At 42.4% G+C, this 26,024-nt stretch overlaps 1 protein-coding gene across 2 annotated transcripts in view; it reads right to left on the minus strand.

The window, feature by feature from the left end:
* The window catches only part of NSD2 (nuclear receptor binding SET domain protein 2), a 117,864-nt gene that overhangs the window by 15,170 nt on the left and 76,670 nt on the right, over positions 1 to 26,024 (minus strand). Inside the window, exons 9-17 of one of the 2 annotated variants that reach the window (XM_073610923.1) lie at positions 24,130 to 24,205; positions 21,507 to 21,625; positions 21,321 to 21,422; positions 15,832 to 15,955; positions 14,045 to 14,245; positions 9,739 to 9,918; positions 5,363 to 5,519; positions 4,951 to 5,156; positions 4,037 to 4,140 (exon numbers count right to left, since the gene is read on the minus strand). In XM_073610923.1, coding sequence (XP_073467024.1) covers positions 4,037 to 4,140; positions 4,951 to 5,156; positions 5,363 to 5,519; positions 9,739 to 9,918; positions 14,045 to 14,245; positions 15,832 to 15,955; positions 21,321 to 21,422; positions 21,507 to 21,625; positions 24,130 to 24,205 — 1,269 coding nt within the window. Of the gene's footprint in view, positions 1 to 4,036; positions 4,141 to 4,950; positions 5,157 to 5,362; positions 5,520 to 9,738; positions 9,919 to 14,044; positions 14,246 to 15,831; positions 15,956 to 21,320; positions 21,423 to 21,506; positions 21,629 to 24,129; positions 24,206 to 26,024 lie in introns of both variants that reach the window. The other variant, XM_073610922.1, reaches the window with a different exon arrangement.

Consider the following 26,024-nt stretch of genomic DNA (forward strand, 5'->3'; position numbering starts at 1 on the left):
GGTCTCAAAATGCGATGGCATCTTGGGAGACCCTGTGAAAGTGTGCCTAGTCTGTGCAATGCTGTACCCTACGCTAATACTCAACTAGTGAATGGTAGCGTTCAAAACATTCACCAATGCAAAGACCAGGATTGTCAGGACAGGAGGGACAATAATAGCGGGTGTCACGCCTATATTCGCGCTTGCTGCAGACACGACATCTTTTTTGGGGGTTTGTTGGGTAGGGGTACTCGGGAGGACATAAAGAAAATGCCTCTCATGCAGCCGACTGCATTTGGTTGGGGATGTGAATGGGGGAAGTACGGGCGCTGCAGAAGCGGTGGGTTCCCAATTAGGATTGGCGAATGCAGCAGGAAGGGCATTATGGGCACGACGGGCCTGTGTTTGTCTTCTTGGTGGCAGCGGGACACTACTTGTGCTTGCCACCTCACCAGCTTGAACTGCACTTATAGGACTCGCCACATCACCAAGTGTTACTGCAGTGCTGGTTTGACTACAACCGGGGTGTACTAGGCCGCTGGCGCTTGCCAGTTCAATAAAAAGCTACCAAAAAAACTGTTAGCGATCGCAGGGATCAGGCCTGACTCTGCGAATGCTGCAGTTATGCGTTAAGTGTTTTGTAAGTGACAGTGATCGATCGATACTGCACTTGGGTGGGCTGGGCCGGGCGGAGGGGCAAAATGCAGGTGCTAGCAGGTATCTGGGCTGATCCCGCTAACACTGCGTTTTTGGGAACCCTAAACTGCTGGGGACGCCAGTATAGATCTGATCGGATCAGATATTGATCCGTTCAGATACTATACCACTAAGGGAGGTGTACGGTGCGTGCGTGGGTGTTAGCGGTACTGGCGCTAATCTGACGCTGCTTGGGGCTGGTGTTTGCCAGTTCACCAAAATACTACCAAAAAAACTGTTAGCGATCGCAGGGATCAGGCCTGACTCTGCGAACGCTGCAGTTATGCGTTTAGTGTTTTGTAAGTGACAGTGATCGATCGATACTGCACTTGGGCTGGGCCGGGCGGAGGGGCAAAACGCAGGTGCTAGCAGGTATCTGGGCTGATCCCGCTAACACTGTGTTTTTGGGAACCCTAAACTGCTGGGGACACTAGTATAGATCTGATCGGATCAGATATTGATCCGATCAGATACTATACCACTAAGGGAGGCGTATGCTGCGTGCGTGGGTGTTAGCGGTACTGGCGCTAATCTGACGCTGCCTGGGGCGACGCATATCACCGCCGGGCGATCAGGGGGCTAAACCTTTATTCGGTAATAAACGGCGGGTGCCCTGACACTATAAAAAATAAACAAACTAACCAGCGTCACCCGTAACGGTTATACGATGATCAGTGGTGAAACTGTTAACTAGGGGGCCATCAAGGGGTTAAAACATTTATTCGGTAGTATATGGGGGTCCCTGTCGCTATAAAACGCTGACGGCGAACCTAAATATTTAGGTCCCTAACTAGCGTCACCAGCGACACTAATACAGCGATCAGAAAAATGATCGCTTAGCGACACTGGTGACAGGGGGTGATCAAGGGGTTAAAACTTTATTAGGGGGGGTTAGGGGGGTATCCTAGACCTACAGGGGGGTAATACTAACTGTCCCAACACTGTAACTGTCACAAACTGACACCAATGCAGTAATCAGAAAAAAAAAAAACTGCTGGGGGGCGATCGGGGTGTTTTGTGTGCCTGGCATGTTCTACTGTGTGTGTAGTGTTGTGCACTCACATACCTGTCTTCTCTCCTCGGGCCGGAACGGAAATTACCGAGCCGAGGAGAGATGACATTTCCTTTGCTGCTGTTTAGCATACAGCAGCAAAGGAATGATGTGATTGGCCGGCGGCGATCGCGAGGGGGGGGGGCCACGAACGGATGGCCTCCCCCTCATCTCCGTGGGACAAAAGACGACCGCCTCGGGCACCGGGGGGGGGGGGGGGGGGGGTCCGATCGGACCCCCCACCCGCGGAAGGCAAATCACGTATATGTACGTGATTTTGCCTGTCCGTGCCACCGTGCCGACGTAAATCGGCGTGAGGCGGTCGTCAAGTGGTAAAAAAAAAAAAAAAATTATTTTTTTTTTTAACACTGTCAACAGTGCAGTGTGATGGTAATCAGGGACTAGTGACAGTAAGAAGAAAAAAAAAAAAAAAAACATTATAAAATGATATAATGTTACTATACTAGTAACATTGTACTGCTCTGGGGAAGCGATCAGGATTTATTTTTTTTTAAACACATTGCTTGCTTATAACATTGCATTACATTGCTATAAGCAAGCATTTTACTGAATAAAAACGGATTAAGTCTGTTTTGTTGTGATTAGCTGCGATTGGTGAAACATGGTACATATGGGCTGTGATTGGCCCTGTCTGTACCATGTGTTTAAATTGACCAATCACAGTTGGCAACACAGTTGTACACATTGGATGGCATGAAAGAAAGCCATCCATTGTGTACAATTGTCATGTGACCAACTGTAATTTGTCATGGTGGTCACATGGTACCGGCGAGCGAGCCGATACTCTGATCGGCTATCGATTGTGTCCCGTGAACACGGCCAGTGACAGATGTCGCTGCGCGGCCCTGCGATCGGCGATTCCTGAAAGGATGTCAAAGGATGTCCACTCAGGATAATAAAACCACCGTGCGGCAGTCATTTGTCTATAGGATGGGCAGGAAGTGGTTAACTGGTAATTGCACAGTCCTGCAATCCTGTATGCAAACAGTTCTATAATTTGTTCCACACAAATAGATTTCTTTTGGTGGTATTGGAACACCTCTGGGTATTGTATTTTTTGCACTAGAAAACAAAAAAAATCCCAATATTTTCTACTTTCAGTTAAAAATATATCCCATAAAAAATGTAAAAATCCAATTTCTTTAAAAATTTAGGCCAAAATTTATTCTGCTACATGTCTTTGGTTCAAAAATTAAGATTTTATAAGTATATATTGATAGATTTGCGTCTACAGATATAAACTGGCATTTTTATACTAGTAATGGCGGTGATCAGCGACTTATAGCAGAACGGTGGGGGATCGAACACTGACACTTTGTGGGAACTGTCTGCCACTGACATCTCCAGTGACACCAATACAGTGATCAGAGCTGATAATAAAGACAGACGCTGTACTAATGACACTGGCTGGGAAAGGGTTAACATCTGGGGCAATCAAGGTGTTAAAAAGTGTAGTAAACAATGTGTGTAATGTGTGCTGATTTTACTTAGCAATGTACCAGTTTTTATTCCCTGCTCTGCAGGTAAACAAAGACTGGAAGGTTGCTGCTGTCAGTAGAGAGCATTGTGTTTGGCCTGGGAATCGGTGATCGGAATGTACTTGAGCCAGTGACAGCACAGCTGGGCACGGGTGCACCCCCTACCTAGAAATGCAGAGCTCTCAATTGATCTATCAGACCAAGACTGGGAAAAAAAAAATATATACATGTATACACAAAGGAACAGTTAACGTGTACACACAAGAGAATGCATTCAAAATATTCTCAAGGATGGTATAGCACCCCCCCCCCCCACCCCCAAATCATGCTCTTAACCCTAACATCTCAGATCCCTACATCAGAGTATAGATGCAAGACCCACTATAGAAACTAAACATCGGACCACCTGTCGATACCTGAAATAAAGTTCACGTAAATGTGTCTTCTTTCTGAGACCACTTGCCTATACCACAATAATATATATGTTATGTTACCATATGTGCATTTTTTATTTAACGGATATATTGTTCCATCTGTATGTTTAGCACAGCGGCTGCCTCCGTGCTCTTATCTGCTAGGAGATAGATATAGAGATATATAGAGATATATAGAGATATATAGAGATATATAGAGATATATGCGATTCTGAGCAGCTGGCCCGCAATGTAGTAGTAAAACTACAGTGCACGGTCGGCAAGTGTTTAAAGATTTAGGCACACTATGATCTGTTCTGTAATTATGGGGTGAGAGAACACCAAGCATATACAATCACCAGAGTAAACTATCCACTCATTTTTGTTAATATTTATACCTTTATGTGTTTATACGGTGGTGGCTTTTTCTCATTTTCCTGAGTTTCTTTTGCTTTCCGCTGTAAATTTATCTCACAGAAACGATCTTCTGCTTCTTGCAAAGCTTTTCGGTAGAAAGAAAAAACAAGAAGACTGAATGAAAGACTGAGATCGAAAAAGGTTTTCTATAAAATATTTTCGCATTGCATTGGATCTATTCAGAAACATTTTTGGGATCTCAAAGCAATGACACACATTTGGGGTCCTAAACAGTACCCAGCACCACACACGATTAAGCATTGGAGCAGAATTGCTCAAAGTGGTTGTAAAGTCAACATTAAATAATCCTGTAATCCAGGGTGTTACAGGATTATATCATGTGCAATGTGTGACTTTGTGCAAAAGGATTGTGATAAATACCTTATTTACAGCGTCGCTGGGCGCTCACATGACCCGCCAGAGCTCTCCTTCCCTGCTCTGAGCACTGCAGAGAGAGGAGCCGAGATTCCCCACCGATGTCAGCCGGAAGGTGAGGAGCGGGAGGTCACGTGAGCGCCCAGTGCACTGTAAATAAGGTATTTATGGCAATCATTTTACACAAAGACACACACTGCACATGATATAATCATGTAACACAGCGGATTACAGGATTTCTTAATGTTCATACTACATACACCCAAGCTGACAGGCAGGGGGAGAAAGGAGAGCAGCGGATGACGGAGACACATAAACTGACCACAGTAATCAGTGCTCAGCAGCCATGATTACCCTGGTCAACAGAGACAGGGGGACACAGGAACTGGCATGATCACATAGAGAGGGGTAAATGACACAGCACAAGCACTGTGCTGTGTAACATGCTTTAAAGGATCAGGATTTTTTTTTTTTTTTTTAGGATTACAGCCACTTTAACATGGTTACTGTACCAACATACCATTTTTAAAGACCTTGCCAATGCTTTTTACACCGTGATGTTTGCTCCCTCTATCACCCTCCATGTAAGGGAACACTCGAGCATGGTGGGTCCAGTAATAGTCTTTGGAACCGAAAAAGAAAACTGGGAACTCTCCAATCTCATGCTTCATGTTCTGAATATTCGGAGGAATGTTTTTGGGGTGACACACTTCTGCCGGCCACCATCTGTTTTACAAACAAAGCATTTTAAATGTACTTGATAAAGAAAGGCAATGTGTTTACTCAACAAATCAACAGTCCTCATGAAATAAATGCTACTATAAGAAGGGGGGGCAACCCTCCAACACAAACAATGGACAGGTCTGAAGGATCTTTGGATCAAGAAGGCAAGTCCAAAAAGTAGCGAAATTAAATAGTGATGGCAAGCATACCTGTAATTGCCCAGTTTCACCCAAATGATGTCTTGGTATTGTGGTTTTTTCCCTGTTCTGCAGTCATTGCAAAACCAGGTTCCCTCTGGCATCTCAATATTCAAGCATTCAGGGTGGAAAGCAGAAGGACATGACTCACAGCACAAGAGACTTCCACCTGCACATGCAACAAAACAAATAAATGGAGACTCACAATGGACACTTCACTTCAGTATTAATTGCTGCACTTATAACCACTCACTGGAACTGCATATTAAATCAGGGCTACTACACTGTGTTAATACAAGACTGGATCATTTTAACCACTTGCCAACCCCTGCACGCCGATATACGTTGGCACAATGGCAGCGGTGGGCAAATGGGCGTACCTGTATGTCCTTTAAGAGGCAGGAATAGCAGGCATGCCCCCGCCGCATACAGCGTGAGTGCAGGACCGGCGGACTATGTCCACCGGTCGTGTCACGGAGCCGCAGAACGGGGAAGTGCCTATGTAAACAAGACATTTCCCCGTTCTGCCTTTTGTCATGACAGATCTACTGTGAGATCTACAGTGATCGCCGTCATGTCCTAGGTAGCCCACCCCCCCCCCACAGTTAGAATCACTCCCTAGGACACACTTAACCCCTTCATCACTCCCTAGTGGTTAACCCCTTCCCTGCCATTTACACAGTAAATCAGTGCATTTTTATAGCACCGATTGCTGTATAAATGACAATGGTCCCAAAATAGTGTCTAAAGTGTCTGATGTGTCCGCAATAATGTCGCAGTCCCAAAAAAAATTAAAATAAAATAAATAAAATCGCAGATCGCCGCCATTACTAATAAAAAAAAAAAAAAATAATAAAAATGCCCTAAAACTATCCCCTATTTTTTAGACGCAATAACTTTTGCGCAAACCAATCAATATATGCTTATTGCGTTTTTTTTTTTTACCAAAAATATGTAGAAGAATACATATCGGCCTAAACTGAGGAAAAAAAATGTGTTTTATTATTTTGGGGGATATTTATTATAGCAAAAAGTAAAGAATAGTGTTTTTTCAAAATTTACGCTTTTTTTTTTTCTTTATAGCGCAAAAAATAAAAACCATAGAGGTGATCAGATACCACCAAAAGAAAGCTCTATTTGTGGGGAAAAAGGACGTCAATTTTGTTTGGGCGCAGCTCCGTACGACGGCGCAATTGTCAGTTAAAGCGACGCAGTGCCGTATCCCAAAAAGTGCTCTAGTCAGGAAGGGGGTAAAATCTTTCGGGGCTGAAGCGGTTAAAGTTGTTGTAAAAGCTTAAAGTGTCACTAAACCGACAAAAAAAAAAAAAAAACTATCAATAAATGGTGAGACTGTTTTCTGAAATTAAAAAAAAAAAAAAAAAAAAAAGAAGGTTGATCCTGCTATTCTGTCTCTCCCTTCTGTTCATGTCCCCAATTCAGCTAGGTATTTTGCAGCTGTGGCGGCAACTCTGCACATGCTCAGTTTTCAGTGAGTTTCTATGCTAAGCATTTCCTCCCTGTCACATCTGAGCAGCCCATGTGACTATAGAGTCACACATGTGGGCATATACAAAGTGGTAAATGACAGCCCACTCACTCACTCCCTCCCTCCCTCTCTTCCATGCCCACACACCAGCTAAACACAATGGGGGTGGGATATTACATGTAGATTAATGGAGGCATCACCTCCCTTTTATTCTAAGACAAAGATTGGAGGGGCGTGACACAGCCTGTGACTAGCAGAAATCCGCCCACACGTTAAAAAATAAGATAGATTTGATTTCAAATATATATATTTGTATGACAATTTAAAAACAGTGTATGGATATTTTTTATGCTCTATTCCAAAAGGTTTTTTTTTTTTTTTTTTTAAACATGTGACCAGCAGCAGAGGACTAGAAGCTCTTCCTGATTAAGTTTTCCTACAGAGAGGCTGGGAAAGAGCTGGATCATTTGACAGCTGTATATGAATTAGGAAAGAAGGTATTTAGACAAGTTTTTTTTTTAATTTAAATAATTAGTGCCATCATCCACATACAGAAATAGAAGGGACAATGTAAATTAAACAGTGCATGTTTAGTATCACTTTAAGATTTGTTTCATCCTAATGCATAAAGGTAAAAAACCTACAATGATCAGCACCCGCTAAATATTTAACAGAGTTCCATCTCGAACCGGCACTGCTGCTCTTAGGTCAGAGATGCACACACAGTCCAGCTAGAGAGAGTGTACCCATAGCAAGTGGCTTGCTGTGGTGGCACACACAGAAGAAAGAACCCCAGAAGAAAAAAAAAAAAAAAAGAAGTTCAGCCCCGGAGGGATTTGCCCCCTTCCTGACGAGGCCATTTTTTTTTTCGATACAGCACTGTAACTGACAATTGCAATCGTGCGACGCTGTGCCCAAACAAAATTGATGTCTTTTATCCCCCACAAATTGAGCTTTCTTTTGGAGCGACAATTTTGAAAAAAAATAAATGTATTCAGTTTAGGCCGATATATATTCTACAAAAAAATAAATAAATAAAAAAATCGCAATAGGCTAAAGTACGGGATAGCTTTAGGGACTTTTTAAAATTTTTTACTGGTAATGGCGGCGATCTGCAATTTTTAGCACAACAGCAACATTGTGGCGGACAAATCTGGCCCCAAATGACACTTTTTGGGGACAAGTGACAGTGTTCCCGGTCATGTCCCTGCGAGCCCATCCCCCCTACAGTTAGAACATCCCAAGGTACCAAACTTAATCACTTGATCGCCCCCTAGTGTTAACTTCTTCCCTGCCAGTGTCATTTTTACATCAGTGCATTTTTATAGTAATGTAAAAATGACATTGGCAGGGAAGGGGTTAACACTAGGGGGTGATCAAGGGGTTAAGTTTGTTCCCTGGCGTGTTCTAACTGTAGGGGGGATGGGCTGGCAGGGACATGAAAGATCACGGTTCCAGATCACTGGGAACTGAAGAGCTGTCATGCCACAAGGCAGAACAGGGAAATGCCTTGTTTACGATCGTGGGCCACCAGCGACACTGAGTGCGCGGGACCTGCAGTGCACGCACGCCCGCTAGCACAGAGTGACGTACATGTACGAAACTTTGCGCAGGAGTGCCAACCTGCCGCTGTATATCTGCGTGAGCAGGTCAACAAGTGGTCAAAGGCCGCTCTGTGCAATACCATTGCACAGAGCAGACAAGTAGGTTCATTATTTTAATAAAAAAACATTTTATAGCTTTACAAATCTCTTTAAAAGCAATATTATGAGCTTATTATAAAACTATGTCCAGAACACTAATAGTACATACAATGCCCCTCTAATTATAGTATAACGATTTAAATGTTTTCTGAGGGCTAGAATCAATTAAATGTTAAAAAGGAGAAGTCCAACCTGAGCTCATTTGGCTGGACTTCTCCTATGGGTCACAGGAGTGCAATTAGTTTTGCACTCCTGTGACCCATTTTCAGCAGAGCGCAGTCTAAAGTCAGCTCTCTGCTGATGGCACACAGATCAGTCCAGGTACCGCGTCATCCCGACTCTGGGAGTCTGGATCCGCCAGGTGCCTGGACTGATAGCCGTCTCAGGCTCTCAAAACAACCCACAAACGGATTTCCCCGTGTACACAAGCAGGGTAGATGGAGGATCATGCCTGCTGTGCTATTGTATTCTGACAGCGAGGAGCCCTCAGAATAATCTGATTAGTACTGTAGATGACTGGCTGCAATACACTGAACAAATTTTCCAACATTCCAGGTCAAGAGAAGCTGATCACTGGGAACTGCCATAGAACGATCAAAACCCATCGTGTACTTGCTGAACCAGCCATTCCTCAATCCATCTAAAGCCAGCTTAAGGGGTGACATCACTGCTAACTCTAAGCTCCAGGCATCAGATCTTGGTGCCATCTGTGATGGTGCAAAGACGGGTTGGGAATTGCTATAGAGGTTCAGTATCTGTGGGTCAGGTGGTAAAGTGAGCCTTGCCCTAAGCCAGGCAACATAAAAGCAATGGTGGCTCCCTAGTTATTTTACAGTCTAACCAGCTTCTAAATTATGAAGCAGACTCCTCGATATACTTGAAATGCTAAAAAAAAACAAAAAAACAAAAATACAAATATGGAAGCTGCCACTGCCAACTTTAAGGCGTCATGCACTGGGGCTCTTCTAAATGCTTTTTTCTAGGAGAAAAGTCGCTTTTTAAAAAAAACCTGTTTAGTTAGGTGCGTCACGCGCTTGAGCATTTATTGATTTCATTGGCCAGAATATTAATTTAATCTGGCTGTAGAAATGAAAAAACAATCAAGCAGATACTGTTAACATACGTTTTAGTTTATAACAAAAAAATCTCCAGCACAAAATTCTAATCAACATAAAATCAAATAGAAAAGGCTCTCTCACCTTTGGAGCATATGAAACACCAGCTCACATTGACGTGACTATGATGGCTGTTGCCCCTCTTGGCGGCAAAGTGTGCAGTGCAGATGATGCTGAAAGGTGACAGCACTGTGCATCCTGCTGCGATACAGGACTCCCCACTGTGGTAGGCAACTGGGCAGCGGACGCAACGCATCAATTTATCTGTTAGACGTAAACAACTGCTTAGAATTAATTATCAAAAGCCAAAAGCACAAAACTGAAAACAGACACCATGCAAAGACAGACATCAGCTAAAAAAAATTCTGGCCTTATTTTATCAAATGCAATATAGCAAGAGCCATTTCTAAACTGCTGCAGCCAGTCAGTGCTGGTAAATATGAACAGGGGAAGTTTGTTGAAAGCAACAGAGTTTTGATCAGTTGCATTAGTGCAGATATTTTTTTTATACACTCCAAGCCAGTATGGTACTAAAATTTTTGAATATTGATTAGAGCCATAATAAACCCTTTCGCTGCCAGGTCGGTACATCATACGGGCTTGACAGTGGGGGTTTTCACACACAATCCGATAGCTGCAGCCACTGGGATTGTGTGTGTAAAAATGACAAGCAGACTCCTGCATGTAAGGTGGAAGCATTCAGGCAGCTGCACTCCCGCCCAATTGCTTCCACATCCATTTACCGAAACAGAAAGGACAAAGAAAAGTAAAGTAAACAGTGTGCGTTTAGTTGTGTAGTGTATGGTGCTGCACTGTTACAGGTAAGGAGCGTAAACTTGAAAACGAATAAAGGACGCACATAAAAACTAATCAAATTGAAATGTGAGCAAACGAAACACTGTGCAAAGTGCCATGGCAATGAACTACCAAAGAATCAAACCGATCAGCAAACCAATTAACAGGTAGAGAGTAAGAATATGTCCAAAGGCGCAAATTCTGCAAATAGTGCCTCATGCAAATAAAACGACAAACATAATATAGTGACACAAATAACACAAAGTAAATCCTAAACGTGAGTCTCAAGTCCTAGGTGACAGTGCTGGGGAGTAGTGGGTGGAACGGTGTATAAACCGTAAAGATGGGCGTCTTTCTCTTCTTAGACTTCCTCTAGGGGGCCTTCTGTTGGTTGGCGATTCCCACCGGGATGAGTATATTATATTTGCTTTTTTAAAACGGATTAATGTTCTGGGAGTGCCTCCCGGGCTTACCTATAAGGTATATAGAATGAAAGAAGGGGTCCCAGATGGTGTAATATTGTAAAAGCAACAATGTTCATTTAAAACGACAGCTGATGTACTCACATAAACACTTGAAATAACATGTAATCCATGAGCAGCGAGCTCGTATTCCAACGTCACTTCCAGTGTGCCTGTCTGTCCCAAGGCAAAGCGTCACACCCACGTGATTATCAGGGGATCGTGAAGTCACATGGGGGCGACGCTACGCGTTGGGACAGGCACACCGGAAGTGACGTTGGAATACGAGCTCGCTGCTCATGGATTACATGTTATTTCTAGTGCTTATGCAAGTACATCGTTTCAAATAAATATCTTTGCGTTTACAATATATTACACTATCTGGGACCCCGGCTTTCATTCTATATACCTTATAGGTAAAGCCCGGGAGGCACTCCCAGAACATTAATCCGTTTTAAAAGGAGCACATATAATATACTCATCCCGGTGGGAATCGCCAACCAGGAGAAGGCCCCTAGAGGAAGTTTTTTTTAATCCAGCCACAGGAGCCCACAGCGAGACTGACCATAATCACCTTGGATCGCCAACATTATCCACATATGCCGTTACCTTACAGCAGCAAGGCGAGAGGCCACCCTGCACTTAGGTTTCACTACACAGGAAGAAATATATATATATTATGCACAGAGTGAAAAAAGGGAATACACCATTCCACCCACTACTCCCCAGCACTGTCACCTAGGACTTGAGACCCACGTTTAGGATTTACTTTATAGATTTGGGTCACTATTATGTTTGCCATTTTTTTGCATGAGTCACAATTTGCACTATTATTTGCAGAAGTTGCACCTTTGGACACGTTCTTACTCTCTGATAACTGGTTTGCTACCCAGCCAGATGCTGGGCGGCACAGTGGTGTGGTGGGTAGCACTCTCGCCTAGCAGTAAAAAGGGTCGCTGGTTATACCAACCACGACACTACCTGCCTGAAGTTTGCATGTTCTCCCTGTGCCTGCGTGGGTTTCCTCCCACACTCCAAAGACATGCTGGTAGGTTAATTGGCTTCTGTCTAAATTGTCCCTAGTATATGAATGTGTGTTAGGGACCTTAGATTGTAAGCTCCTTGAGGGTAGGGACTGATGTGAATGTACAATGTATATGTAAAGCGCTGCGTAAATTGACGGCGCTATACAAGTACCTTAAATAATAATAATAATGTTTAGGATTCTTTGGTGGTTCATTGCCATAGCACTATGCACAGTGTTTAGCTTGTTCAATTATTATTTGATTAGTTATGTGCATCATTTATGTTTCAAGTTTACTCTCCTTACCTGTAACAGCGCAGCAGCATACACTACACATCTTTTACTTTTTATAGCGCGTGAATACCACTTTATTAGTGTGTGTGTTTAGTATCGATAAGTGTTCAATTTAGAAGTCAGCTGAAGGGTTTAAAGTGGTTGTAAACTTCAAAAAAAAAAAAAAAATAGAATAAAAGTATATCCTTCGATAGCAGTGATGGCGAACCTTGGCACCCCAGATGTTTTGGAACTACATTTCCCATGATGCTCAACTACACTGCAGAGTGCATGAGCATCATGGGAAATGTAGTTCCAAAACATCTGGGGTGCCAAAGCTCGCCATCACTGTTCTATAGTACGCAATTGCCTCAGTCAAAGCACCTATTGCAGGGGTAGGCAATCTTTGAGAGGTGGAGATCTACCTGAACATGAAGGAGATCAGAGATCACCAGGATTTGGCACCTTTTTATTATGCACTGTGTGCAGTTAACTGCGTTTTTTCCTCCTGGATAAATACAGGTCACTACAATGATCCACAGAACACAATAGTTTTCTATGTGTCATGATCATACCAGAACACGGGTTCCAGAGATGTGCGATATGCAACATCTTTGCATAATATCGCATCTCACTGGATGTGCCTGCATGTCACCGCACAGCAAACAAAACGCACCATGCGAGTTTGTGCAGTGATACAAAAAAAAGGAAACCAATATGCTTAAACATACATCACACTTCTCCCTACCAGAGGCTCACTGCAGCCGAGACAGACAGATGCCTGCACACTAAAACGCTTTGGTTTAGTGTGCAATCAGTGTGAATGTGCTTAGCAAGGACAGCACGAAGAAAACTTTGAAAAATATAATAAAAGAGATGTCACTTTAAAAATATAAAAACTTAGCCTACCTTAAAAGTAAGCTTCAGTGACCAAGATTAGCATGTGAGGTAGCATACAGGTGTCAGCAGTTTGCAGGGCAGTGGACGGTGTGTGTCAGTTGGGCAGTGGACATTGGCAGTAGCAATGTGGATGGTGACATTGTGAGCCAGAGCCACCCACTTGGCTCTCTGCCTGGCAGCTGTGGGGTTAAATCTGTGTGGTCACTAAGCTCACTTCTCATACAGACTGCCTCATAAATCCTGTGTCCTTCTGTGTATACCCAGGGGATTGCCTATGGCATAAGTACTGACATGTCTGTCTCTGCTCAGCTGTTACACTGGACGCAATTCTCAAGCCCACTCATGAAATGGTGTTCCCCCGTGCCTCTGATCTTGCCCGGAATAGTTACTTTCACTTTGTGCACGATTATTCTGCTGCTGCTCCTTCTCCTGTGAAATTAATCTCTCTACACATGCGTCGGATCCCCAGACGACAGAAGAAGTCAGGTGCCGGCACATGCACAGAAGCTGAAGAATTTCACAGGAGGCAGAGGAGCTGTGCAGACCACAGGGTGGCAAGACAGGGACGCAGTCTACCTGTCACCTGCTAGCGATCGACGGGATGCTGACCCCCGACCTAGTGTGATTTCTGCTTTGTCATTCTCTGCATTCTCTACACCGGACAATTACGGCACTGTTAACTGGAATAGTCAGTCACAGGAACCTCTGCACACAATGATACAAATCCCTGCTGCCTGGCATGGATTGTTAGTAAAGGAAACAGCAAGTGATCAAAAATACAAAAAAATAAAAATCACTGGAATTCACAAACACAGCTTGCACTATAATTCGTCATAGAAAATATAAACATAACTTTTGACGACAGATAAGCTTTTACATGTTAATACACACTGATTCATTTTGTGTAGACCTCCTTAGTGAAAGAAGTGTAGCTCACTTTTAATTACTCTGACACTGTTGGACTTCGACGCAATGCAGCTTGCACAGTGGTGAAGAGAGCAGCGGAAGCCTTTGTTGTCAAAAACAGCCAGAGGGTACTTCCTCAGACAAGACTCGTGGTAGAACTTGCCACAATTTATTGCGCTGCACCGTTTGGCTTCTGCATCCTTCTGCTTGCAGACAAAGCACGTGTGAATACCTTCACAGAGACAGAAACACAGTGTGAAGAACGCAGGCATAGACAGGGAAGAAAAAAAAAAAAAACAAAAAAAAACAAATAATATATATATACATACATATACACACACACATATACATATATATATATATATATATATATACATATATATATATATATATATATATATATATATATATATATATATATATATATATATATATATATATATATATATATATATATATATATATATATATATACATATATACATATACACATACACACACACACAGGGTAATGCTCACTCAAACCCAATACATCATTACATGAAGAATACACAGGGCTGCTGTTAGAGACCATGGGGCCCCGTACATCTTATCTGACGGAAACAGTGAACCAAGCCTAACATGTGGCTCCAGCGGCATGAACAATCTTAATTTATGCAACCAGAATACATGGGAGAAAAAGCCCTTATGTTTTTATATGTTTTTATTTTTATATTTTTTGAACAGCCCTGTGGAGGTTGGTGAAATATCCGGGGTTTAAACAGACACCCAATGTCTCACTTTTGAGACAGAGAAAGATTGAGGACACGGATTCCTCAATCCTTTCTCTGCAGCACTAGCTGCAGAGGCGCTCCATACAGAGGCTCTGTTCATTCATAAATTAAAGCATTTGTAAACAGAGTGACACGGGGATTGGTTTCAGTAACTGAGCCCACTCCTGCTGCTCTGGGCCCCCCTGTTCCACTTATAGGACCTGAACCCATAGGCCAGGTACTACCCCCTTACCAGTGGCCCTGAGAATACAGCTTTTGACCTGCCAGCGTGTACAGCTAACTAGTTAACATTGTCAGAATTCTGTCGAAGGGGCATGACCGGAAAAAGGTCTGCCGATCGGCGCTCTCAGCCAACGGCTAAGAGCGCTGACCGGTGTGTTCTGGCGGGGGCCTCCCCCTGTCAGAACTCAACAGCTCAGTGGGGGAGAATGCTGTACTAACATTAGATTGTTAGTACAGGATTATTCTATCGAGCGTTTGTTTGTTTTTTCGTTCAGCCTGTTGGGTTTTAGGGAGGGAAGGAGGATGGGCTTGTTTTCCCAAGTGAATCAGAAAAGGGTTTTTAGTGTCAGAAATAAAAATCTGTGGGCAGTAAAGCTGATGCCATTCTGCTTCGACACGAGACCTTTCTATCCTAAAACTAGTATATAGTCAAGGCATCAGAAGCTTCCATCTTACGCATAGTACACACACTGAAATTATCAGATGATCGTCAAATGTTTTTTTTTTTTGCATGCTAGTCTCCAGTCGAAAATGAAGAAGTTATTAAAGTACGACAGATTAAAATTCGGAAGTGATGTAATTGTATTTTCAGATGTAAAAACTATACTGAATATATCAGATCATATGATTTTTGTTTGAGAAAAAATTTCCTGTTTGTTCCTTCAAAAAAAAAAAAAAATTAGGCTGAAAGCTGTGTACCAACGATATCGTACGATCGGTTCGAAAGTGGTATTTTTTGTACGATACTTTAGGTTTCTCACATAGATACTTTGGTTTTGTACATATTTCCTTTAAATTGCGCTTCCAGAAGAGGCCCGCTCACCTGATTTACACTCTACACACAGAAATTGGCCCCTTGGCTTCTCAGAGAGCCCAATACATGATAAATGGAAAGCAGAGAAGCATAGGCCTTCACACAGCAGGAGGTCTCCCATTTTCTCACACACCTAAAAAAAAAAAACCACAATAGTAGATTAATGAACATCAGTATTAATGCAAGATATCAGTTTTACTGTTGATACAGCTCCTCACATCTGTCTACTGGGCTACCCTCATAGTAGGCTCGCTGCAAGCAACACCACAAACAACCACTAGTATAATGGATACACACCAGTTTAAAAACAAAAATTGATAAGCGGGTGCCTCCATTTGTTATGCATGAATCAGAATATCACTTCAGCAAAATACCCTCAAAAAAAGGCAATACCATGCAAAACTACTATGAAGTTGATAAACATGAAGGGTTTGTAGTTCTGTTATTTCGATTCTTACATTACATAGGGTAAGAATACCACCATTTCCTGTTGTAACTTTTACAGCTCTCTACTTTGGCATCTTGGTTATAGGCGCCAGTAATTTTTGGAGTGAATCTTCCTGAAAAGAGCAAACCCCCTACAGCTCCCTTTAACCCTCCTCCTCCTTGAAGCCTTAACCACTTCCAGACTACCTCACGCAGATATACTGCAGCAGAAGGGCATGTACAGGCAGATTAACGTACTGTACTTTGCCCTTTAAGAGGCGGCTTGTGGGCGTGTGCCCTCCGGGAGCTCCATGAGCGTGATCGCGGGTCCCGCAGATTTTTTTTTTTTTAACCAAAAATATGTGGAATTACGCATTGGCCTAAACTGAGGGAAAAAAAGTTTTTTTTAATATTCTTTGGGGGGATATTTATTATAGTAAAAAGTAAAACAAATAAAGCGTTTTTTTCAAAATTGTCACCGTTTTGTTTATAGCGCAAAAACTAAAAACCGCAGAAGTGATCAAATATCACCAAAAGAAAGCTCCATTTGTGGGAGAAGAAAAAAAAAAAAAAACACGTCAATTTTGTTTGGGAGCCACATCGCACAATTGTCAGTTAAAGCGACGCAGTGCCGAAACGTAAAAAGTGCTCTGGTCTTTGGCCAACCAAATGGTCCGGGGCTTAAGTGGTTAAAGAGTATCTAAACCCAAACACCATGGTGGTCACACAGGCTAGGTGATAAAAATGATGATCTTTAACATAAGTTCTTTACCTTCCCAATATGTTTGGTGTTCATAAGTGCTTGTGCTCGAGGTAAAGGACTCAGATCAGGTGATCCACATGGATGTTCACCCCCACCCCCTAGGTGTTGACCAACTATCTCTAGTGGGTCAAATGCACAGGTGGGGAAGTCCCTGGATGAAATCCTTTGCTGGTAGCTCAAATACCGAATATGTCCTCACAAGGATGAAATGGAAACAAGAGAAGATCGCATTGCGTAAAACAGTTTAGAATTTATTGGATAAAACAAAAAAGAATTACACTCACATGTAATGGTCCCCAATAATCATGGCACCCGATGTGTACAGCATGTGTTTTGTAAACAGGGAACTCGGTCCGCAGTCTGCTGAATGGCAGAGATCTTCTCTTGTTATCTCCATTTCATCCATGTGAGGACATATCCAGCATTTGAGCTGCCTGCAAAGGATTTCATCCAAAAGCACCCTATCTCCCCCCCCTCCGCTCATTTGACCCACTAGAGATAGTTGGTCAACACCTAGGGGTGAGTGCACATCCATGTGGGGCACCCGGTCTGAGTACAAGTCATACTGAGTACTGGTTATTTACCTTGAACACAAGCACTTATGAACACCAAACATGTTGGGACTGTAATGGACCTCTGTTTCCTAAAGATCATAATTTTTATCACCAATGATCATTGTCATTTGCTTGTTAGCATGTTTTTTTTCACTTCAGCTGGTACCGTATATACTTGAGTATAAGTCGAGTTTTTCAGCACATTTTTTTTGTGCTCAAAATACCCCCCTCGGCTTATACTCGAGTCAAGCACTTTCCTGCAGCAGAGAATGACATTTTCCAAACCGACTTTGGGGACCCGTATCTCGGGGCCACTTGGTGCTAGGAACCCCAAATTTGGTGTGCAAACCCAGTGGAACTAGCACTACAACATATCCAAAGCTGGGGCCCCAAAGTCGGTTCTGAAAATGTCTTCTCTGCTGCAGAAAGGTGCTTGACATTTTCCGAACCTACTCTGGGACCCTGTATCTCGGGGTCACTTAGCGCTAGGAACCCCAGCTTTGGATATGTTGTAGTGCTAGTTCCACTGGGTTTGCACACCAAATTTGGGGTTCTAGCACCAAGTGGCCACGAGATACGGGGCCCCAAATCAGTCAACTGTGTCCATCTGCAGCAATGTCATTTCAGGACCCTTTGGGTCCATAGACCTCAAATTTTGGCTACAGCTAGGGGGCATCTAGGAACCCTTAACTACTGAGTTTGAAGTTCGGGGGACCTATGGCTCCAAATGGGCACAGTGAGGCTGCAAATGGGCATTGTTGACCCCCTTTTCCACTTACAGTAGCTGCACATTTCTCACCCTAAGCCTATACTCGAGTCAATACGTTTTCCCAGTTTTTTGAGGTAAAATTAGTCGCCTCGGCTTATATTCGGGTCGACTTATACTCGAGTATATACGGTATATTTATATTTGAAATTGCACATTTATATTTTATTATTTATTTTTATATATTTCCTTTGGCGCTAATTTATTTCTCATGGGCTTTCAAACATGTCTGCCTTTGTTAATCTCCATTATATGGGGGTGACGGGTTTAGTAGTTTACACACAAAGATATATTTGTTGCTTCTAATTAAATAGAGGACACCATTTCTGACAAGATTAAAAGGCATTTTTAGTATTAAGATATGAGTTCTCCCAGGCTGAGCCCTACACTTCCATTATGGAAGATGGGTACTCCTGCCCCAGCATCATTGATTATGGTGTCCAGAGTAGCTCCGAAGAGATGCTATCCCTCAGTATGTGAAGCAGGCACCTTTTACGTGCTGGTTCTGCAGTCAAGCACTTGATCCATAGAGTTCTTCTCATGTTGATAGACAGGAGACTCACCCGAGAAAGGAGTACGAAGACATCAAACCACCCAAGCACACAGAAGCTTGAGACTGCAGGCATAAGCTCCAGATGCTCCATGATCAGACTGAATAGTAACCAGATCACTTCCTAAGGACCTTACAGAATTAGCTTAAGTTTGGTAAAAAAAAGGCAGTTTGCAAGGCCGAGTTCTACCAGAGAGAACAAGGATTTTTAGAAAGGGCCCCCAACCCTTTGTCAAGGAAGTCCCTTTGATAAAAGCACATCTTCCACAAGGATGGTTATAGCATTAAGTTGGCAGGAACCTGGGGGAGCCCACTTTATAACCAAGTTGTTTATTATTCAAGGTCATTCTGAAACTAGTATTGGGAGGAATGAACTGGATAAGGTTTGGTAAAGATTTGGGGCTGGGAGTGAAAATTCTGTCAAGAGTAATCCAAATTGTCATAATCACATATTCTCTGTTCCTAAACAGGAAATGTTTTTAAAAGATATTGCAGGTCTCTTTGTAAACAAAGGGGCATGGTGAGAAAGAATCAAGCTGTACAATGCCAAGGCTTCTGCAGAAGGCAGTGAGCTTTTCCACATTAGCAAGAACGTTGTGTAAAGCTCCCTCTTCCGTTTAGTATCAATCTGGGGAAAACCTTCCACAGATTCCTTCAATACTCCCTGTAAGCAAGGTAACCCCCTCGGGAGAGCGCTTCTCCTAGGGGGTTATCTAATGTGGGAAGGAGACGAGAGAGCCGCTGGGGGACCCCAGAAGAGGATGTTCGGGGCCAACAACAAGGCTTTTGTCAGAGGAACTGTGACATAGATGCAGAAATGTCTCCTTATGTCAAAAATGCCCCTTGTGTTCCTGAAATAGAGCTATAATCGAATGCAGAAACCAATGTTAAGAGAATGTTCCTGCTCCTGTGCAAGGGATGCATCACTCTGAGACAGTGTTGTACAGGTCTTCAGCAGTGTGAATGTTTACCTGCAATTTTGCAATGGTTCCCTTTGGCTTGGTCCTTGCCATAATTACATCTGACTGTATGCCCTTGTGGGGGTATGCATAGAGTAAGGTGCAGAATAAAGCGTAAGCAAGTCCAGAAGGAGAATGCAGCAATCTGGTCATCCATCCCAGACTATGTTCTGGAGTGGCCTAGTGCCAAATTTGAAAGTTTACACGGCGGTGAATAGAATTCAAATATCGCTGTGGTCTTTAACAGTCACGTTCAGACGTTTACAGGGTGACATTCTTACCTTCCACAATGCTGAACTGCATATAAAGCCCAGACTTTCCTGTTCTTGTTGGGCTTACTCCTGAAGATGTCTTCAGGGAGCGAGTTTGATAGGGATAGACCCCGAACCTGTACTTGCGCCAAGGTGAGCACAAATGCAGGATCCAGTGCCTGAAACATTACAGGCCATGCCCACATTGTGTGGTCTGGGCATGGCTTCCAAATTTTACCAAGGTTGCGCCGATCCTGATGCACTGCTTCCATTTCTGGCATTGGAAGGCAGTGAAGAATTTGAAGATAACTAGTTATTTTAAGCTCTTTGAAAGAGAAGAGGTTCATCCAATCTGAAAGTACGAGCCTATATAACCCAGCATAAAAGGAGCAATTTTCCGCGTTCTACACGATTAAAGGAGAAGTTCACCTTAGGCAACACGTTACACCCGTTTAGCATGGAACGTAACATATTCCCACTGCTGCAGCCACTGCCTTTTCTCCTTGTGACAGCAGCACAGGGAGAAGTTTCCCCTTACTAGCAGTCACACAGGGCTCCGCCCACATCATTCATTCACAGAGCTTTGTGTATGAACTACAAGACCCAACATCCTTTGTGGCTGTTGGCTTGTAGTTCTCAAGCTACCACGGCACTGTTGAGCACTCTGGTAGTTCATGGAGTCTTCCTGTTAGTGTAAAACTGCCTGGCCGTACAACGTACAGGCAGACAGCTCACACTGAAAGTGTGCAGAGAACCGGCATGGCATCAGCGATTTGCTGATCGCTGGTGCAATTCTTTCCAGGCTCCTGGGAAAAAAAAATAAATAAAAAAATTAAATGCACATGTTTTTACCTGCAAAAAACGTGCATTTATTTTTAAGAAAAGTGAACTTATCCTTCAAGATATCAAATTTTAGCTACTTGAAGTACCACTACAATTTTGCTTAGACTAAAGGACGGGAGGTGCAGGATCCTGATAAGTTGCTAAGTTCAAGTTACAAAGTAGTAACAAGCAATGATAGCATCTTATAAACATAAAAAGCCCCGTTTAAATGCATGTGCTATTGCATCAGACAGAGAACAATTTTACTGCATGAAATGCCTGACAAAGGCAAGAAGATTGTCATTTTACTCTTTTTCAAGGCTAATAAAAGCAGTTCATAGCATTGTGTTTCCTTGTACGTCAGGTCTAAGCAATCAATGGTGTGTTGTAGGGTGGTGTAAAGTTACCTGACAGACAAGCTCCTTCTTTGAACTTCCTTTTTCAGACTTTTTTGACAAGACCGACTCATCTGCACTCTCTGATTGGGATTCAGACCTCTCGTCAGACACCTACAATGAGAGTGTTGTTCTTTAAAAACAATCTGATACGTTAGCTGGCTCCTTATTTGAACGCAGCTTGTATACACCATGTACCTCATTATCTGCCAGAGATAAGGGAGACAGGCTCTTACGGGCACCACGTGCGACTGAGCCCAAATCTGAATTGCGGGTCCTCTTCTTCAATGGTTTACAAGCATCGGATAGGTTGCTAGCTGCTGCAAAATGAACACAGTTACATTTCTACCTTCAGATATATATTAAAACATGGTCATTGACCTAAAAAATACCCCAAAGCAGTTCCCCTGATATGAAAGGCATTTCCTTTTGGGCGGACCACATCTACTCTCAACTTTAAGAGCTGCAACCTCTATCAGAGTTTTCCGCATTTGGAACTTCAATGAGTGTCTGATGCCTGTGTCCCAAAGTAAATTTTTCCAAAAATCGAATGTCACACTGCTGTGCGCTAGAATGACATGGAGACCAGAGGATGGGACCACAGGCAACTGAATTTCCGGAAATTGTATGCTGAAGATAATAATGACAGAGGCTGCAGCACTTTCATGGAGAGAAAAAGATGCAAGATACATACCAGCAGGGAAGCGTAAAACCTATTCTAAGTCAGGCAATTACTTTGAAAATTTTTGGATAACACTGGGGTTGATTTACTAAAACTGAAGAGTGCAAAATCTGGTGCAGCTCTGCATAGTAACCAATCAGCTTCCAGGTTTTTTTAGTCAACACCTAACGGAACAAGTTGAAGTTAAAGCTGATTGGCTACAATGCACTAATCAGTTTAAGGCTCCATGAACACTTTTTTTTTTTTACGCTAAAAAAAAAAAAATGCTGGTAATAGCTTATCGTAGCAGCGTTTGAGTTTTTTGGCAGTTCCTTAAAAAAAAAAAAAAAATCCTATTAGTAGCGTTTGAGCAGACTACAAAAAAATGGCCTAAAAAAATAGCCTAAAGTAGTGTGCATGGATAGAACACCATTTCGTTTCTAGAAACAGAAAAAAAAAAAAAAAGCCAACACCTTCTAGGAGCTTAAAAAAAAAAACAAAAAAACAAAAAAAAAAAAAATGCTGGTGTGCATGGAGCTTTAGTAAATCAACCCCAAAAATGTTGCTTTAAAAAACACAAAGCGAAGAGCACAGATGATGTGCAAAGCGTAATAACATACAGCTTCAAAAGTCCCACCCCTCATAATGATTGCTACGGTTTGGAGCACTTCTCTCTGCTTTTTTAAAAAATAAATTGGATTATATGCATATAAGATGATTAAGTGCGATTCACACATGGGGCAACCTGACTTACAGTGACTTTGCAAGGCGATTTGGAGGTGACTTCAGCACGACTTTGAGCAACTTACAACGCGACTTAAAGTCGCCTCCAGGACAGGCGACTTTGGCTGTGGCCAATCACAGAATAATCAGCTCTGTGGGAGGGAGTTGCCTGGGTAAACTATTTTATTTTTCTTGTAAAGTGCTTCAATATAGATGATCCAACTTTGAGGCAACTTCCATTGAAAACAAGTTGCCTTTAAGTAGTACAGGAACCTTTTCGGAAGTTGGAGCGACTTCAGTAGTGTACATGAAGACGGCTCTCACTCACTTCTATGGCATTTTTTATGTCCAGTGACTTGGGGGGACTTGAGGACTTACAAGTCGGATCCCAAGTTACTCTAGTGTGAACCGGCACTTAAATCGCCAGATTTTTTTTGTTTTGGATAACAGGAAGTATTACGTCTGTAGTTTTACTGCTGTGATTCCACCAAAAAACCTCACAAAATCCTTTCAGACCAAATATTAGGATTTCAGTCAGGTTTCTACTGCTATCTGGGAATACAGTTGGAGAGATTGACTCACTTCCCATCCAGATAGTTCACAAGATGCCTAACCCGCTATTTAAACAGACCGAAAGTTTTGACTCGAGCGCTGCTTTAAGTGCAATGCAAAACAGCTGATGCTACAGATGGGGACAAATTATGCACCGATTTTAGAGGTCAAGTTTACCCAAAAGCCACTTCTCCTTACATAAGAATGTGTATGGTAGCAGGTCATATACATTCAAAAAAAAAAAAAAAAAAAAAAAAAAAATTCAAAAAAATAATAATAAACCCTTGATGCACAAAAAAAAAAAAAAAAATTAAAAAAAATGTAATAAAAATGTTTTCTTTCCAAAGAAATAAGGCCACACGTGATCTTTCCCCTGGGTCAGAAAGCAGCTGTGGGAGGAGAGATTAAGGAACGCTGACAACAGATGGGCAAAGGTACCAGTGGGTGACGTCACGGCTTTGGAAATTCACAGCCGGTCTCAAGGACTTCCTTACAGAGGAGAGCTGCAGATGCTGAATCACGTAACTGCCCCCTGGAGCAGATAATTAAAACGTATTCAAGCACTTTTTTATGCAGGCAATGCAGCATTGATGGGGGTGGGGGCAGCGTTTTTAATAACCCCTGTAATTTCCAAGGAAGATAAAAGCAGGCTCTTTGACAGAGAAACCAGACATTTGCCCCGGCTGAGGTCAGGAAAGAAGCGCCCCCAACGCTGAACATTTATCCTTCACTAGAGGGTTTTTTTTCCCCTATTAAAAACAATCAAAGACCAAATCCTACCTCTACACATAAAGCCAGCCCAAAAATTCAGATAAACAAGTAATGGAATTCCACTTTAGCTTGGCACGTTCTATATTTGGTGCATAGCATGAGCATTTATATTACCTGGCTGGGCCTTTACAGGGGCACGTTCTCTGCCTCTACATGATTTTGAAGACTTCTCATTACTGCTTTCCACTTGCTAAAGAGGGGAAAAAGAAAACAAAAATGACGCAGATAATGATAATATGCTGTTAGTGATCACCAAGTGTATGCAAACACAAAAAACAAAAATGCTGGCAACTGACAATTAAGAACAAAAATGGCGTGGTTGGTAATATATTTGCGTGCCATACTCTCATATTTAACAAAAGCTGGAGATTAAAAAATAAAAATGATATGAATAATTTAGACAAAAGCGCCTTCCAGTTCCAAGCATGTACAAAAACAAATCCTTGGCTGCCATCTAGTGGAAGACTTGCAAAGCCGAATAACACTTCCAAAAGAACTGCATGCCATCTAAAAGCAGGAAGTGCTATGACGCTGCACGTCTGCAGGGTGATTTAGATGGATGAACGTGAGGAAAGCAAAAGGGGGGGGGGGGTGGGGGGTGGGACATACGACTAAAAACCAATGAGGGATGCCCTCAAACCGAATGATGGCAATTTTGTTGTCCCTAATGAACCAGTTAAGTGCTGTATAGGCTTTGGAACAGTAACAAGGAAGGCACCTCATTAGGAATTGAGAGGTTTTATTCGGCTTTAATATTCTGACCTCACTAAACACAGAAGGAATGTGTGAGAGGCAGTAGATCTGTTCAAATACACTTGTATAGCAGGCAGATAATTTGCAGATTCCCTTATGCATGGTAGAATAGCTGCAATGCTGGTCACATGTACAGGAGATGACGTATCGCTGCTGCCCTTCCTTCATCACACTGGACAAAAATGATGCATACATTTTCCAGCTGAAACTTTGAGTATCTATTCATAACTCCATAACATGGTTGCGACACAGGGAGCCCGTAGACCAACTGCTTTGTTCAATACTCACCATATAGCTTCAGGTTTAACTTTTTAATACAAATAATCTTGATGCGAATTAGGAAAGCTCTTTACATGATACCATTGAATCTCAATTCATGGTGTGTTTTGAAGTTAGTCAATGGAATGCAACACCTGTGCTTTCTAGGAATTATGCAAGGGGGGGGTTTCAAAGTCCAATTATTAACTACATGAGGCCAGAAACAGAGCAGCTCTTGCTCATTCACTACTGCCACAAAGAATGAAATGTTTGGACGGGGGAAATCAGTTATGGTAGTTCTGTGTTGCTCATAGAAAACAGATTATAGGTGTAATTGTTTTGCAATGCAGACCTGCAAGGAAAAATGCTGGTTCCTTTGGTCAACACAAATCAAAAAGACCAAATATGAGAGAGAGATAGAATAGATATATATTTTAATGTTCACATGGATGAATGCCCAACCTTGACACAACGCTGCTGCTGAGAAGCTGAAATATTTGAAATATATGTACTGGCTTGCTTAGAGTTCAGTTATGAAGAAATACTGACTTTTTTGTATTTTTCTCACTTTAGAACATGTTTCATACTGAAGACGCTGTACATCTGATAATACACCACACTGCTTGTAGTAGCCTTGAAGACTGTTCTTCATTTACAAGCAGTTCATATGGGTTGATTTACTAAAACTGGAGAGTGCAAAATCTGGTGAAGCATAGAAACCAATCAGCTTCCAGGTTTTAATGCCAAAGATTAAACCTAACAATGATGAAGAAATGGCTGCACGCCACGTCTAGTTCCAAAGTCCTTTTATGGGACACTACAGGACACCAACACCAACTTGATTAAACACATTTGCACTGTGTGAAACGCATCTACAATGCAGTCGGATGGTGCCCTGTAGTGTCACTTTTAGGATTTCCAATAAAAGGACTTCGGAACTAGCCGTGGTGTGCAGCCATTTCTTTATTCATCATTGTACACGGTGGCGAGCTGAGGTG

This window comes from Aquarana catesbeiana, linkage group LG01, assembly GCF_042186555.1.
Source record: "Aquarana catesbeiana isolate 2022-GZ linkage group LG01, ASM4218655v1, whole genome shotgun sequence".
In the NCBI taxonomy this organism is placed as follows: domain Eukaryota; kingdom Metazoa; phylum Chordata; class Amphibia; order Anura; family Ranidae; genus Aquarana; species Aquarana catesbeiana.